This window comes from Mobula birostris, chromosome 2 (assembly GCF_030028105.1).
Source record: "Mobula birostris isolate sMobBir1 chromosome 2, sMobBir1.hap1, whole genome shotgun sequence".
Lineage (NCBI taxonomy): Eukaryota > Metazoa > Chordata > Chondrichthyes > Myliobatiformes > Myliobatidae > Mobula > Mobula birostris.
In genome coordinates this window covers 149271540-149287986 of record NC_092371.1, presented here as the reverse complement: position 1 = coordinate 149287986, position 16447 = coordinate 149271540, and the positions used below count along the sequence as shown (strand labels likewise).

At 40.2% G+C, this 16447-nt stretch overlaps 1 protein-coding gene across 1 annotated transcript in view; it reads left to right on the top strand.

Moving 5' to 3' along the window:
• cyb5r4 (cytochrome b5 reductase 4) overlaps positions 1-16447 on the top strand; it is a 143672-nt gene that overhangs the window by 63222 nt on the left and 64003 nt on the right. Inside the window, 1 exon segment of the mRNA XM_072250276.1 lies at positions 4250-4399. Within this exon segment, the coding sequence (XP_072106377.1) occupies positions 4250-4399 (150 nt within the window).

Genomic DNA, 16447 nt, shown 5'->3' with positions numbered 1-16447 from the left:
TTTTTAGGAAAAATTAGGAAAGTGCAAGACCGACGTATTGAAAAAACAAAGAAATACTGAAATGGGAAAATAGTACAACCATGGCTGACAAGGGAAGTCAATGCTAACGTAAAAGCAAAAGAGAGGGCATACAACAATGCAAAAGTTAGTGGGGAGACAGAGGATTGGGAAGATCTTAAAACCCTACAGAGAGCAACTAAAATAATCATTAGGAGGGAAAAGATGAAATATGAAAGCAAGCTAGCAAACAATATCAAAGTAGATTGTAAAAGCTTTATCAGGTATGGAAAAACAAAAAAAGACAGATGAGCGTGGATATAGAACCGCTAGAAAATGAGGCTGGAGAAATAATAATGGCGACCAAGGAGATAGCAGATGAACTAAAAGGGTATTTTGCATCAGTCTTCATGGTGGAAAACACTAGCAGTGTGCCAGATGTTGAAGGGAATGAGCCAAGAGAAGTGTGTGCATTTACTATTCCAAGGGAGAAGTGCTCCAAAAGCTGAAAGACTTATGGGTACATAAGTCAACTGGGCTTGATGAACTGAACCTTGGGGTTCTGAAAGAGGTGGCGGTAGAGATTGTGGAGGCATTTGTAATGATCTTTAAAAAATCTTTGGCCTCTGACATGGTGCCAAAGGACTGGAAATTGCAAATGTCACTCCACTCTTTAAGAAAGGAATAAGGTAGCAGAAAGGAAGTTACAGACCAGTTAGCCTGATCTCAGTGGTTGGAAACACCTAGATGGAGTAGATGTGGAAAGGATGTTTCCCATGGTGGGAGTGTCTAGGACGAGAGGGCATAGCCTTAAGATAGAGGGGCGCCCTTTCAAAACACAGATGTGGAGAAATTTCTTTGGCCAAATGGTGGTGAATTTGTGGTATTTGTTGCCACGTGCAGCTGTGGAGGCCAGGTCATTGGGCATATTTAAGACAGAGATTGATAGGTTCTTGATAGGACATGGCACCAAAGGTTACGGGAAGAAGGCCAGGAACTGAGGTTGAGGAGGAGATTGGGAAATAAAAGGATCAGCCATGATTGAATGGTGGAGCAGACTCAATGGGCCAGATGGCCTAATTCTGCTTCTTTGTCTATGGTCTAGAATACAAGAGCAGGGAAGTAATGCTGAGGCTTTATAAGGCACTGGTAAGGCCTTGTGTATTGTGAACAGTTTTTGGCTCTTCATCTAAGAAAGGATGTGCTGGTAGTGGAGAGGGTTCAGAGGAGGTTCACAAGGACGATTCCGGGAATGGAAGGGTTATCATAGGAACGTTTGATGGCTCTGGATCCGTACTCACCGGAATTTAGAAGGATGGAAGGGGATTGAAACCTTTTGAATGTTGAAAGGCCTAGACAGAGTAAATTTCGAAAGGATGTTTCCCATGGTGGAGGAGTTTAGAACAAGAGGGCACAGTTTCAGGATAGAGGGGCATCCATTTTAAACAGAGATGTACAGAAATTTATTTAGCCAGAAGGTGGTGAATTTATGGAATTTTTACCACAGGCAGCTTTGGAGGCCAGGTCGTTGGGTGTATTTAAGGCAGAGCTTGATTGGTTCATGATTGGACACGGCATAAAAGGTTATGGGAAGAAGGCTGGTGAGTAGGCCTGAGGTGGGGAAAAATGGATCAGCCATGATTGAATGGCAGAGCAGACTTGATGGGCCAAATGGCCTAATTCTGTTACTATGTCTTATGGTCTAATCAAGAACTTAATAACTTTCACTTTAAATATACCCAATAACTTGGCCTCCACAGCTGTGTCTGGCAATGAATTTCACATATTCACTACCCTCTGCCGATAGAAGTATCTAGAGGCCTATGGAAGCATCTAGGGTTGCTTGCTCACCATGGCTTAGTGATAGAGTGCATGTGGCTTTTTTCCAATAGTCACAAAACAGAAACAAGTCTTTTATTCTAAATGGTTCTTTTTTTCTTTTTCAATATTTTTATTGATATATAACTTGCATGAATACAAATATATAATTCATAAGGATACAAGTAAATAATATGAATTACATTACATTTAAATCACAGTAATATGATCACAGTATCCTATATTCCAAATCAATCATGTATAAAAAAAAAAGATTGAATTATGAAATGAAATAAAATAAAATAATTGTATTTTATTTAAAAAGTCTACCCCCACTACCAAAATGAGCTGGTTGGTTTAAAAAAAAGAAGAGAAAAATACCTTACCATATGATATTATAGTAATAATGGCTCAGATTCATACTCTAATAACAGTTCAAAGATTGTGAAAATAATTCAGAAAGGGTCCCCATAACGTTAGAAAATCATGTTTAGAATCAGAAACCGAACAACGGATCTTCTCTAGATCAAGGCACAATATAACATCAGATAGCCATTGAACATGAGTGGGTCCTTCCCCTTGAACAATATCGCCCATCCTGGCCATAAGAGACATAAAGGCCAATACCCGCAAATTGGATGGCTTCAATTTTGTAGCACTATCCTCAGCAATACCAAACAAGGCAGTCAAAGGATTGGGCTTAAAGCTGACATTGAAAAGTGCAGAAAAAGTTTGAAATCCATCTTTCCAGAATTTTTCAAGGCTCAGACATGTCCAAAACATATGAATTAGTGTGGCCACTCCATTAGTACATCTATCACAGTAAGGGGAAATATCTACGTAGAAACGGGAAAGCTTGTCTTTAGACATATGAACTCTATATACCACTTTGAATTGTAATAATGATGTACATAATGATGAAGAATTAATCAATTTTAAAATAATCTTCCAGCTCTCCTCAAATATGAAAATCTGTAAATCTTTTTCTCAATCTCCTTTAATTTTATCTAAAGAGGCCTTTTTCAGTCCCAACAGTAGACCATAAATGTAAGATATTGAACCGTTATCAAAGGGTTTCAGATTAAAAATTGTATCTATTATACTCTTATCTGGACTTGTAGGAAATGTAAGTAATTAAGATCTTAAAAAATCTCTAATCTGTAATTATCGAAAAAAGTGAGTATTGGAAAGGTTAAATTTCGTTGAAAGTTGCACAAAAGAAGAGAGATTCTCTCCATCAAACAAATCCTGAAATGGTTTAATACCCAATCTACCCCATTCTTTAAAAGATAAGTCAATTAAAGATGGTTTAAAAAAAACAATTAGAAAATACGGGACTTGAGAGGGAGAATCTCAATAAACCAAAATATTTCCTAAACTGTAACCAAATCCTCAATGTATGTTTAACAACCATATTGTCAATTAGTTTATTTAAAGATAAAGGAAGCAAGGATCCAAGTAAAGAAATAATGGAAAATTTTATAAGAGTTGACTTCCAAATAAACTCATGTAGGGCAATTCTCATGGTTAGTGTAATATATCCAGAACGTAATATTACGTATATTAACTTCCCAATAATATAACCTAAAATTGGGAAAGGCAAATCCTCCGTTCTGTTTGGTTTTTTGAAGGTGAGCTTTATTTATATGAGGTTTTTTATTCTTCCATATATAGGAAGAAAGAATTGAATCCAAAGAGTCAAAAAAAGATTTAGGAATAAAAACAGGCACAGCTTGAAAAAAGTATATAAATTTAGGTAAGATATTAATTTTAATAGAATTGATTTGGCCAATCAGTGATAAAGAGAGAGGCAACCAATTAGAAAGTGTGTTTTTAACATAGTTCAATAAACTTAAAATAATTTCCTTAAATAAATCTTTATAATTCTTAGTAATTGTTGCTCCTAAATATGTAAATTGTTTTCTTAAAATTTTAAAAGGAAGGTTAATATCAGTTGGTATTAAATTGTTTAAAGGAAACAGTTCACTCTTCTGTAAATTTAATTTATATCCTGAGAATTGACTAAAATTAGTCAGTTAATGGAACACAAATGGTAAAGGGGTTCTAACATTAGATACAAAAAGTAATAAGTCATCAGCGTAGAATAGTACCTCTCCTTAAAATACTAGTAATCTCTTTAGGCTCTTGAAAAGCAATTACTAAGGGTTCTAATACCAAATCAAAAAGCAGAGGGCTCAAAGGGCAACCTTGTCTAGTTCCACGTTGGAGTTTAAAGAGTTCAGAGTTCTGAAAGTTGGTAAGAACCCAAGCGGAGGGAGATAAATAAAGTAATTTAATCCAATGAATAAAATTAGGTCCAAAATTAAATTTTTCTAAGGGTGTAATAAATGGTTCTGTATAACAACTTTGTCTTCAGTTTCTCAGCCTTAAGGTCTTATTATATTATTACCAGTACGTTCTGCGTTCCTTCCAGATGTAGAAGTCGTCAGGCCCTATACCTCTGTATTGCCAGCCTTGTATTCAGAACCAAAGAATGACGATCAGAGCTATGCAAATATCTACTTAATGATCAAAATTTATCCCGATGGATTGCTGACACCAATTATTGACAAGCTTCAAATTGGTAAGAAAACAAGTTTTTATCATTAGTTTTCTGATGCACTTTTTTTCTCATATAATGGCAACGCAAAACAATTTTACCAGTTTTGCTTCTCAGTGCTGCATCTCTGTGATGAAGGTGTTGACGGGCTGTTTTCATTTTCTGTAATTCACACCAACACTGAGAAAGGAATAATGAATTATATTCAGGTCAGGGCATTGTGAGCCTTGGGAATGTCAACACTGTCAGGTTTCCTACCACGTATCTGTTGCCTTTTTCCTTAATGATTGAGGAGTTCACTGGTTTAGGAGGTACATCTGAAGGAGCGTTATCAAATTTCTGCTGTAAATCTCATAAGTAATGCAGGCTTCATTTGTTTTGAGGAAGAGAATAGTGTACAATGAATTCTCTGCTTCACCCTGGGTAGTTTTGAGCTTTGTGAGTAATGCTGGGGTTGTGCCTACCCGGATAATTGGAGAATAGTCTATCACAGTCTTGATTTATGATAGAAAGACTTTGGAGAATTAGAAGGTGGATGCATTGCCATTGGATATGCAGACTCTGATGCACGGTTACAATCTCAATAATTATATCGTTTGTTGAACTACCTTTATGATCAAAGAACACACTGGAGGTGGATGGCGAGGATTCAGCAATAACATTTCCATTCAAGGATATGGGAGGTATCTTTCCCTTATTGGAGATAATCATTGAATAGTTAACACTCCTGAAAGGTCTTTTAGGACTGAGGTAGGGAGAAATTTCTTTGGTCAAAGGGTGTATTTTTGGAATTATGTGATGTGCTCAGGGATGGCAAGATGCTCACTTATTCATATCAGCATTGAAGCGTGGGCATCTATACTAGGCATTTAAGTGGTAGCTTTTCTTCAAGCAAGTTGAAGCTAACATTGTTATTGTAGTGCAGCTGAAGGAGATTATTGCATAGTGATTAAATTTTATCTTTTGGCACAATCCAATATGTTTTATGGCTGAAAGTTAAATCTTGCCTGGCAAATTTGTTGGAATTTTTTTGAGGAAATAACAAGCAAGTTAGACAAAGGAGAGTCAGTGGATGTTCTGGTCTTGAATTTTCTGAAGGCTTTTGACAAAGTGCTGCACATGAGGCTGCTTAACAAGGTAAGAACCCATGGTATTACAGGAAAGATGATAGCATGGACAGAAGAAGATTGTCTGACTGGTAGGAGGCAAAGAGTGGGGATAAAGGAGACCTTTTCTGGTTGGCTGCTGGTGTTCTGCAGAGAGTCGGTGTGCGACCTCTTGTTTCCACATTTATATATCAATGATTTGGATGAAGGAGTTAATCAAAGATTCAAAATTTCATTTAATATCAAAGTATCTATGTAGTATACAACCCTGAGATTTTTCTTTCCAGATAGCCACGAAACGGAGAAAACCATTAAAGTCGTTTAAAGAAAAATAGCCCCAAATTTAAACCGCAAAAGCAACAAAAACATCAAACCCCGCCCCCTCCACACAGAAAAACAAAATCTGCAAACTGCTAGAATATCAAACCCCAAACACCCTGCACAAAAAAGCTTACAATTCGCTCCATTTTGAGTCACAATGGCAAAAACAGCATCAACTCCACACCACCGCACCCCCCCCCCCCCGAACACATAGAAAAGCAAATCGGCAAACTGCGAAAACATCAAACCCCACAACCCCCCGGCACAAAAAAAAGCTTAGAAATTGCACAGTGGCAGCGACAGCATCAACATTCTCCCTCCCAACCCGATGTGCAGAGGAAAAAATTGCAAATCGGACGAACTGCAAGAACATCAAATCCAAAATTCCAAACCCCCACCACACACAAGAAAACTTACAAATCACGCATAAACTTGCAGGCAAAAACACAGAATGTAATTGACAAAAAAAGTGGGGAAAAAGAGACCGGACAGTCCAAAAATCCATTAACAGCAGAACTTTGGTAACATTCTCCACGGGGGAGAGGGGAACCACTCAAACGCAGAGGCAGAGCAGTGAGGGAGTCGAGATGTCTGTGTGTGACAGCCTGTTCAGCAGCATCGAGTGATGGACAGCCTTTCACCCACAGACACCTTATCCAGCAGTTCCGTCACAGCATGGCGAGAGGTAGGTCATCGGCGCTGAACACTCGCTCACCTCACTTTCACCTCGATGTTTCAATCTTCTGCGATGCTTTAATCAGCGATTGATGGATGCTTTAAGTGGCGAAATGGAGTTGATCATTGACTCGCTCCATCTCTAAACTTTGCCACGAGGCCCACACTCATCCCCTGGAATGTTCTTGGAGATAGCAGAGTGCTAGGTCACTCAATCGATCTCCAAACAGTAAATCACTGGCTCTAACAGTTCCAGAAGATGAATAAGAAGTGAAATAAACAGTTTTGTGCACTATCTGCAAGACATTGCCTGCGGAATCCTTACTCGCTGGTACCATCTTGACTGAAATTGATGGTTTTGTGACTAATTTTGCTGACTATATGAGATGGGTGGAGAGGCAGGTAGTGCTAAGGAAGCAGGGAGTCTGCAGAACTTTAACAGATTAGGAGAATGGGCAAAGAAGTGGCAGATGGAATATAGTGTATGGAAATGTATGAATATTAACCTTGGTAGAAATGATAAAGGTGCAGAATATTTTCTAAATGGGGAGAAAATTCAAAAATCAAAGGTGCAAAGGGGCTTGAGACTCCTCGTACAGGAGTCCCTAAAACTTGTTTGTTGAGATGTTGGTAAGGAAGGAAAATACAGTGTCAGCATTCATTTTAAGAGGACTACAATATAAAAGCAAGGATATAATGCTAAGGCTTTTTTTTAAGGCATTGGTCAGACTGCAATTGGAATATTATACCTCTTATCTAAGAAAAGATGTGCTGGCACTGTAGAGGATCAAGAGGAGGTTCACAAGGATGATTCTGGGAGTGAAAGGGTTAACATATGAAAAGTGTTTGATGGCTGTGGGCCTGTATTTGCTGGAGGTTAGAACTTATTGAATATTGAAAGGCCAAGATAGAATAGATGTGGAGAAAGTGTTCCCTGTAATGGGGAGTCTAGGGTCAGAGGGAACAGCTTCAAAATGGTGGGACATTCATTTAGAACAGAGATGAGTAATTTCTTTAGCCAGAGGATGGTGAATCTGTGGAATTCATTGTACAAATGGCTGTGGAGGCCATGTCATTGGATATAAAGTGGAGGTCGCTAAGTTTTTGATTAGTCAGAGCATCAGAGGTTATGGGGAGAAGACAGGAGAATGGGGTTGAGAGGGATTTAAAAAAATCAGTGATGATGGAATGACAGAGCAAACTCGATGGCCCAAGTGGCCTAATTCTGCTCCTACGTTTTATGGTCTTAATTGGTCACGTGTAATTGGGTGGTGTTGTTCTGGAAGGGCCTGTTTCTGTGCTGTATCCGCCACTGCCTGTAAGGCATTTGTATGTTTTCCCTGTGATCGCATAGGATCCCTCTGGGTGCTCTGGTTTCCTACTGCAGTCCAAAGATGTACCGGTTGGTAGATTAATTGGTCATTGTAAATTGTCCTGTGATTAAGCTCAGATTTATTCGGTGGATTGCTGGGTGGCAGTCCTTGAAGGGTCAGAAGGGCCTATTTTGCGCTGTATCTCAGTAAATGAATAATAAGTAAATCTCTAAGAAATAAAATAATTGGGCTATTGCATTGACTTTTACTTGCATCCTTCAAATACACCTTGTGTATTTGTGGAATATACTTTGTGAATCTGTGGAATTTGTTGCCACGAGCAGCTGTGGAGGCCAAGTCACTGGGTGTATTTAAGACAGAGATAGATAGGCTCTTGATTAGCCAGGGTGTCAAAGGGTATGTGGTGAAGGCAGGGGAGTGGGGATGACTGGAAGAATTGGATCAACCCATGATTGAATGGGGGAGTCGACTTGATGGGCCGAATGGCCTACTCTTCCTCATATATCTTATGATCTTCTAATACATGAGGAGTAAAAATCTTTACATTACGTCTCTGTTCAAATATGCAATTATAGTAATTTATAATAAGTATTACGTACAACAGGATAGTCAATGTAACATAGAAATACAGTAGGGTCAGCATGAATTAAGCAGTCTTATGGCCTGGTGGAAGAAGCTGTCCATGGTCATGACTTTTATGCTGTGGTACTATTTCCCAGATGGTAGCAGCAGGAATAGTTTGTGACTGGGGTGACTCAGGTCTCCAATGATCCTTCAGGCTCTTTTTACACACCTGTCTTTGTAAATGTCCTGAATAGTGGGAAGCTCACATCTACAGATGCGCTGGGCTGTCCGCACCAGATGTGTTCAGCAAATAGCATGAGTAGATATGAATGAGCAAAATTCAAAGTTCAAAACAAATTTATTATCAAAGTACACGTATGATACCATATACTACAGGGAGATACATTCCCTTGCAGGCATTTACATGAAAACTTGACTTTAGTCCTTACATTCTTCATATACATGAGGAGTAAAAATCTTTGCTACGTCTTCATCTCAATGTGCAGTGTATTGTAATTCATAATAAATAGTATGTACAACAGGCCCTTCTATAACATAGAAATATAGTCGTATCAGTATGAATTAATCAGTATGATGGCCTGATGGAAGTAGCTGTCCTGGAGCCTGTTGGTCCTGGCTTTTATGCTGTGGTACCGTTTCCCGGATGGTAGCAGCTGAAACAGTTTGTGGTTAGGGGTGATTTGGGTCCCCAATGATCCTTTGGCCCTTTTTATACACCTGTCTTTGTAAATGTCCTGAATAGTGGGAAGTTCACATTTACAGATGCGCTGGGCTGTCCACACCACTCTCTGCAGAGTCCTGCGATTGAGGGAAGTACATTTCCTATACCGGACAGTGATGCAGCCAGTCAGGATGCTCTCAACTGTGTCCTTGTAGAAAGTTCTTAGGATTTGGGGGCCCATACCAAGCTTCTTCAACCATCTGAGGTGAAAGAGGTGCTGTTGTGCCATTTTCACCACACAGCCGGTACGTAAAGACCACATGAGATTCTCGGTGATGATTATGCTGAGGAACTTGAAGCTGTTCACCCTCTCAACCCCAGATCTATTGATGTCTACAGGGTTAGCCTGTCTCCATTACTCCTGTGGTCCACAACCAGCTCCTTTGCTTTTACAACATTGAGGGAGAGGTTGTTTTCCTGACACCACTGTGTCAGGGTGATGACTTCTTGTCTGTAGGCTGCCTCATTGTTGTTTGAGGTTAGGCCAATCAGTGTCTTATCATCAGCAAATTTAATTAGCAGATTGTAGCTGTGGGTGGCAACACAGTCTTGGGTACACAGAGAGTAAAGGAGGGGGCTTAGGACACAGCCCTGAGGGGCAACTGTGCTGAGGGTCAAAGGGGCAGAGGCGAGGGAGCTCATTCTTGCCACTTGCCAGTGATCTGACAAGTCCAGGATCCAGCTACATAAGGCAAGGTGAAGGCCGAGGTCTCCCCTGAGCTTCTTGTCGAGCCTGGAGGGAATTATGGTGTTGTATGCTAAACTGTAGTCCAAGAACAACATTCTCATGTGTGCATCTTTCTTCTCCAGATGTGTAAGGACGGTGTGTAGAGCTGTGACTATGCGTCATCTGTCGATCATTTGTGTTGGGAGGTGAATTGTAGGGGGTCCAGTGTTGGTGGTAGCATGCTGCAGATGTAGTCCTTGACCAACCTCTCAAAGCGTTTGCTTATTATTGAGGTGAGTGCGACAGGACACCAAACATTCAGACATGTTACCTTGGTCTTTTTAGCCACAAGAACAATGGTGGAAAATAAAGAAATACAATAGACTCTATGAAAAACCATGCATAAACAAAGACTAACAAACAACCAGTGTGCAAATGAAAGATGTATTGAGACTGAGTTGTAAAGGAGTCCTAGATAGTGAGTCTGTATGTCATTTGAATCAGTTCAGAGTTGTGGTGAGTAAAGTTATCCAGGCTGGTTCAGGAGCCTAGTGATTGGAGGTTAATAACTTCCTGAATCTAGTGGTGTCTGCTTAGGATTCTGTACCTCCTGCTTGATGATGGTAGAGAGAAGAGAGCATGGCCTAGATGGTGGGTTCCTTGATCATGGATGTCGCTTGTGAATGTTCTAAATGGTGGGGAGATCTTTGTCTGTGATGGACTGGGCTGTATCCACCATTTTGTATAGTCTTTTCCATTCCTGGGCATTAGTATTTCCACACCTGGTTATTATGCATTCAGCTAGGATACTCTCCACTGTGCATCTTTAGATGTTTGTCAAAGTTTTCAGTAACATGCCAAACCTATGCAAACTTATAAGGAAGTAGAGTTGCTGTCATGCCTTCTTTGTGATATCACTTACTGTACATGTTGGTCCCAGGACAGATCCTCTGATATGATTACGCCAAGGAATTTGAAGTTACTGACCCTCTCCACCTCTGATCCCTTAATGAGGACTGGCTCATGGACTTCCAGTTTCTCCTCCTGTAGTTGATAATTAGCTCTTTGGTTTTACTACCTTCGAGTAAAGGTTGTTGTTTGGTACCAGTCAACCAGATTTTCAGTCTCCCTACTATATACCGACTCGCCACCACCTTTGATTTGGCAATAACAGTGACGTAGTCAGCAAATTGAAATACAGCATTGGAATTGTACTTATTAGCCACACAATCGTAACTATAAAGTAGGGGCCACATACACAGCCGTTTTGTGCACTATGCTAATGATAAGTTTTGAGAAGATGATGGCCAGTCCATATAGATAGATAGATAGATATACTTTATTAATCCGGAGGGAAATTTGGTTTCGTTACAGCTGCACCAACCAAGAATAGAGCTTAAATATAGCAATACAAAAACCACAAACAATCAAACAACAAAATGCAAACTATGCCAGATGGAAAATAAGTCCAGGACCAGTCTATTGGCTCAGGGTGTCTGACCCTCCATGGGAGGAGCTGCACATTCGATGGCCACAGGCAGGAACGACCTCCCGTGCCACCAAGTGTTGTATCACGGTGGAATGTGGCCGAAGTCCAACAGTAAAATGTTCAATATCCAGTCTGCAAACATGTTCCTCGATTGTAATATGCCCTGGATTTCACCATCTGTTGTTAACCAGATCAGTAAGCACCAAATTCCTTTACGCTTACTGCTTTCAGTGCACTTCCGGTCAGCCGGAACGGTATTACCCACTGAACTGCTCTTCTCCAAAAGTCTCTGTTGTCTTGACCTGGTCCTCTTTCCTTGGCTTTGTGATCCCCCTCTGCATCCACTGTGTGTTTTCCTCCGGATTTCAGCAGGGGTGTCCGCCGCTCTGCTCGCTAAACTGGCCGGTATTTGCTGGTCTATGGAATACACAATGTGACCTTGCTTCTGTCCCGCATGTCGGGATGTAACCATTTCCGGCGCTAAAGAAAACCCAAATAAAACTCTCTCTACCAGCATGTTAGAGAGGGTGCAGCTTCGACGTGCCACTATGAGAAAAAAAATTACAAAAAATAACGTAAATTAAAAAGTAAGAAGAAAGTAAGAATAGATTGGAACGGCTGTACTAGGCTGCATGCACAACTGGCGCATGCGCACTAGCAACTCTAGCAATATAGACTGGGGTATGGCAGTAAGGAAATAGAGGAGCCAGTTGCACAGGTAATATTGAGGCCCAGGTCTTGGAGCTTAGTGATGGGTTTTGAGTTTGAGAGGATGATGGTATTGAATGCTGAGTTGCCAGTGAAGAGCATCCTTACGTGTGCATCTTCATTGGTCAAGTGTTAGATAGCATCGCTAGTGACATTAGGCAAATTGGGGTAGATCCAGGTCATTCCATAGGCAGGAGTTGATGTGCTTCATGGCCAACCTCTTGAAGCCTTTCATCACAGTGGGTATAAATGCTCCTGGAGGATAATTATTGAGAGAGGTTACCATATTCTTCTTGAGCAATGGTATTATTGAAGCCCATTTGAAGTAGGTGAGTACTTTAGTCTGCCAAAGCAAGAATTTAACGGTGTCCAGAAACACTGCAGTCAGTTGATTAGCACAGGTCTTCATTACTCGGCCAGGTATGTTGTTTGGGATGGATGCTTTCAGTGGATTCATCCCTCCTGGAGGATGCTCTGACGTCATCCTCAGAGACTGAGATCACACCGTATTTGGGGGCTGTGGGCATTTATGAAGGTGCTTCCATGTTTTTTTGGGCAATTGAAAATAGCATAAAAGTCATTGAGCTCATCTGGGAGAAAAAGCTTCTTGTTATTTATGTTGCTTGGTTGTGCATTATAGGAAGTGATGACTTTCAAACCCTGTCACAGTTGTTGAGCATCCTTCTTTGATTCAAGCTTTTTTGATTCAAGAATTGTCACTTTATATGTGAGATTACCTTCCCCAGGTTATACCTGGACCTCTTGTACTTTCCTGGGTCACCCAGTCCTGAATGTCACTGATCTAGCTCTCAGCAGCTTTCAAGTCTCTTAGTCAATCCACAACTTCTGGTCGGGGTGGGGGGGGGGGTGGGTAGGCTCTTCATATTATGATTTCGAGCTAGAAATTTCATTGGATAGTCTTAGCGTATCATTAGAAATACTGTATAATTCTGTCCCTGTGGCAGGGAGCCTAACATATTAAATGCTTTGAAGCTATATTCATCAGTCATAACGTATTAATGTTTTGGGGTATAGTGATCGTCCTGACACTAAGTGTCTTTGTAACTTCTCGGAACGAGCAAAGATGCAATAACAATCAATGTCTAAATTAAGCAGTTCTCATTACTGCTTGTATTTTGCATTAAATTCTGTTAATGTTGTCTGTTTTATGTTGAGTTTTTATTTGATAGTGAATTTGCTAACCTTCTAAATAAGCACTAAAAATGAGAAACTGTTTTTCATTGCATTTTTCAGCTAAATGCTATCCAAGTAATCGCAGTTACAGTTTAAAATACATGCACATGCTTTAGAATTCATTATGGCTATTAGATGTTACTCTGGCTACAAATTGGCTGTTCTGAATATTATGCACTCTAATTAACCCTTTGGCAAGTTTATTTACCCATGCCCTGTCAATCTGGAACAGCTAGCAAAGAATTTACCACCACTGGGTATAGTTTAGCCAGGTATTTGAAATAGAGTAATCTGGCCATATTTAAAGTACAATCATATTTTTCTTCAGGGTGTACTGCTTTTTGGCTATAAATTGGGCCATTGGCTATTTGAGAAGATTGAAAGTGAAATCAACCTTAAACTAGAAATCTGCAAATTTATCACAAAACACAGGGAAAAATGAAAACTCAATGTAGAAATCAGGGTACTTTTTAAAGCCATCTCATCTGTATTCTCCTGTTCATCCATATTGTCATCTCAGAATACAATCAACAAGGTCCAGAATGTGGAACATATTGAGACTTGGCAAAAGCATGTAGCATTTTAAAAATAAAAATATTAGCTGTTCAGAAAGCTGTTAGTTTGTTGTGGTCCAGGTAGCAAATATCCTGAAAACGATTATTACCAAGTCACTAGACCACTTTGAATAAAGTTTTCAATCAGTGTAATCCAATACCCAGACCCATGTCATCTTCATTACAATTACCCATCCCCATTACTTCAAAGAAATATCAAACTGGGACACTTTGGTAGCTTACCTAATGCTCATTTGGAAAGTAATTAGATCTACCTAATAATTCAGGACAAAAAAGCAAATCAATTATTATGTAGCTGATATTGTGAGGTAGGGTGAATAACTGAAATATGGATTAATAAAGATTAGTGCTGAAAATTCACTATTGCACAAAGATAGTGGGATAGCTGTTATGTTTTGAAACTGCAAAACTAATTAAAAGCAAGGCATGAGACTCAGTATAAATATGTACTGTTTTTTACTTTTACTGAGGTGTGATGACATATGCCATTCATGTATTTTTACATATAACCTGTAATGAATTCTGTAAGCAAAGTGTGTGTGTGAGTGTGTGTGTACGTACGTGTGTATGTGTACTAAGCGCACTTTGCTGAAGTGTTTTCCTCCTGAAAGGTTTGCAATGATATTCTGGGCAGAGGGTATTGCTCTAATTTCCATATTGGGTTGATGGTGAAATCACCGCAGATACTGGCAGGCCATGGGATTTGCATATTGTAAAAGGACGAGATGGGATAGAGTTCATCAAGTGTGTTCAGAAATGTTTCCTTAATCAGATCGTAGAAGCCCCAATGAGAGTGTATGGTATTTGATCTGCTATTAGGGATTGAGACGTGGCAGGTGTAGGGGAACTTTGCACCTAGTAATCACAATTGCATTAGATAAATCCTCAGGGCCTGCCAAGGTGTTCCTTCGTTCTCCGCGGGAGGCAAGTGCAGAAATTGTTGGGGCCCTAGCAGCGATATTTAAATATCCTTAGAAACACGTGAGGTACCAGAGGATTGGAGGATAGCCCATGTTGTTCCACTAGGCTCTCAAAATAAACCAGGAAGTTATAGACTGGTGTGTCTGACATCAGTAGTGGGAAAGTTATTGTAAGGTTTTTTAAGGGACCTGGTATATAAGTATAGATAGACAAGGACTGACTGATTAGGGATAGTCAATATGCTTTATGCATGGTAGGGAGCGTCGAACCTATCTTAGTGTTTTTTGAGGAAATTACCAGGAAAGTTGATGAAGGCAAGGCAGTGGATGTTGCCTATATGGACCTTAGCAAGGCCGTTGACAAGATCTTCCATGGGCGGTTGGTCAAGAAGGTTCAGTCAGTTGGCATTCAAGATGAGGTAGTAAATTGATTAAACATTGGCTTAACGAGCAAAACCAAAGAGTGGTAATAGATAGTTGCCTCACTGACTGGAGGCTTGTGACTACTGGAGTGCTGCAGGAATCTGTGCTGGGTCCGTTGTTGTTTGGGATTTATATCAATGATCTGGATGATAATGTGGTTAACTGGATCAGCACATTTTCAGACAGCACCAAGGTTGGGGGTGTAGTGGACAGTAACCAAAGCTATCATGGTTTGCACCAGGATCTGGACCAGATGGAAAAATTGTGGGTGGAATTTAATGCAGACAAATGCAAGGTGTTGCACTTCAGTAGGACCAACCGGCATAGGTCTTACACAGTGAACTGAGGAATGCGGTAGAGCAAAAGGATCTGGGAATACAGGTCTATAAATTCAGTGAAAGTAGCATCACAGGTAGACAGGGTCGTAAACAAAGGTTTTGGCACATTAGCTTTCGTAAATCGAAATATTGAGTACAGGAGATGGAATGTTTTGTTGACATTGTATAAGACATTGGTGAGGTCTAATTAGGAGTGTTGTGTACAGTTTTGGTCACCTAACTACAAGAAAGATGTAAATAACATTGAAAGAGTACAAAGAAAATTTACAAGGATGTTGCCGGAACTGGAGGACCTGAGTGATAAGGAAAGATCGAATAGGCTGGGACTTTATTTCTTGGAACTTGGAAGACTAAAAGGAGATTTGAAAGAGGTATACAAAATTATAAGTGGTATAGGTAGGGTAAATGCCAGCAGGCTTTTTCTACTGAGTTCGGTGGACCTACAACCAGAGGTCATGGGTTAAATGTGTAAAATTTAAGAGGAACATGAGGGGAAAGTTTCACTCAGTGGGTCTTGAGAGTGTGAAACGAGCTGCCAGCACATAGTGCGTGTTCAATAGTTTCATTTAATATCTGAGAAATGTGTACAATATACATCCTGAAATTCTTGTTCTTCGCAGACATCCATGAAAACAGAAGAATGAGTAACAGTAAAAGCATTAGAACCTCAAAGCCCCACTACTCCCCCCACACACAAGCTGTAGCAAAGCAACGACCCTCCCCCTCCAACACTTCAGCAAAAAAAAAAGCATCAGTACCCTCCCCCCACCAAACAAGCAATAGCAACACACATCAAAGTTGCTGGTAAACGCAGCAGGCCAGGCAGCATCTCTTATGTCTCACCTCTCACTGTGAAAGGGGACACCTTTTCCCCTTTATTAATGAGAGAGAGAGAGAGAGAGAGAGAGAGAGAGCCTGTGGTATGTCGAGTTGTTGAGTGAATGTTTAGTATTTGTTGTACGGCAGATCATGGTCTTTGTTAAGGGCTTGCTATTGCTTAAACACGAGGAATTCTG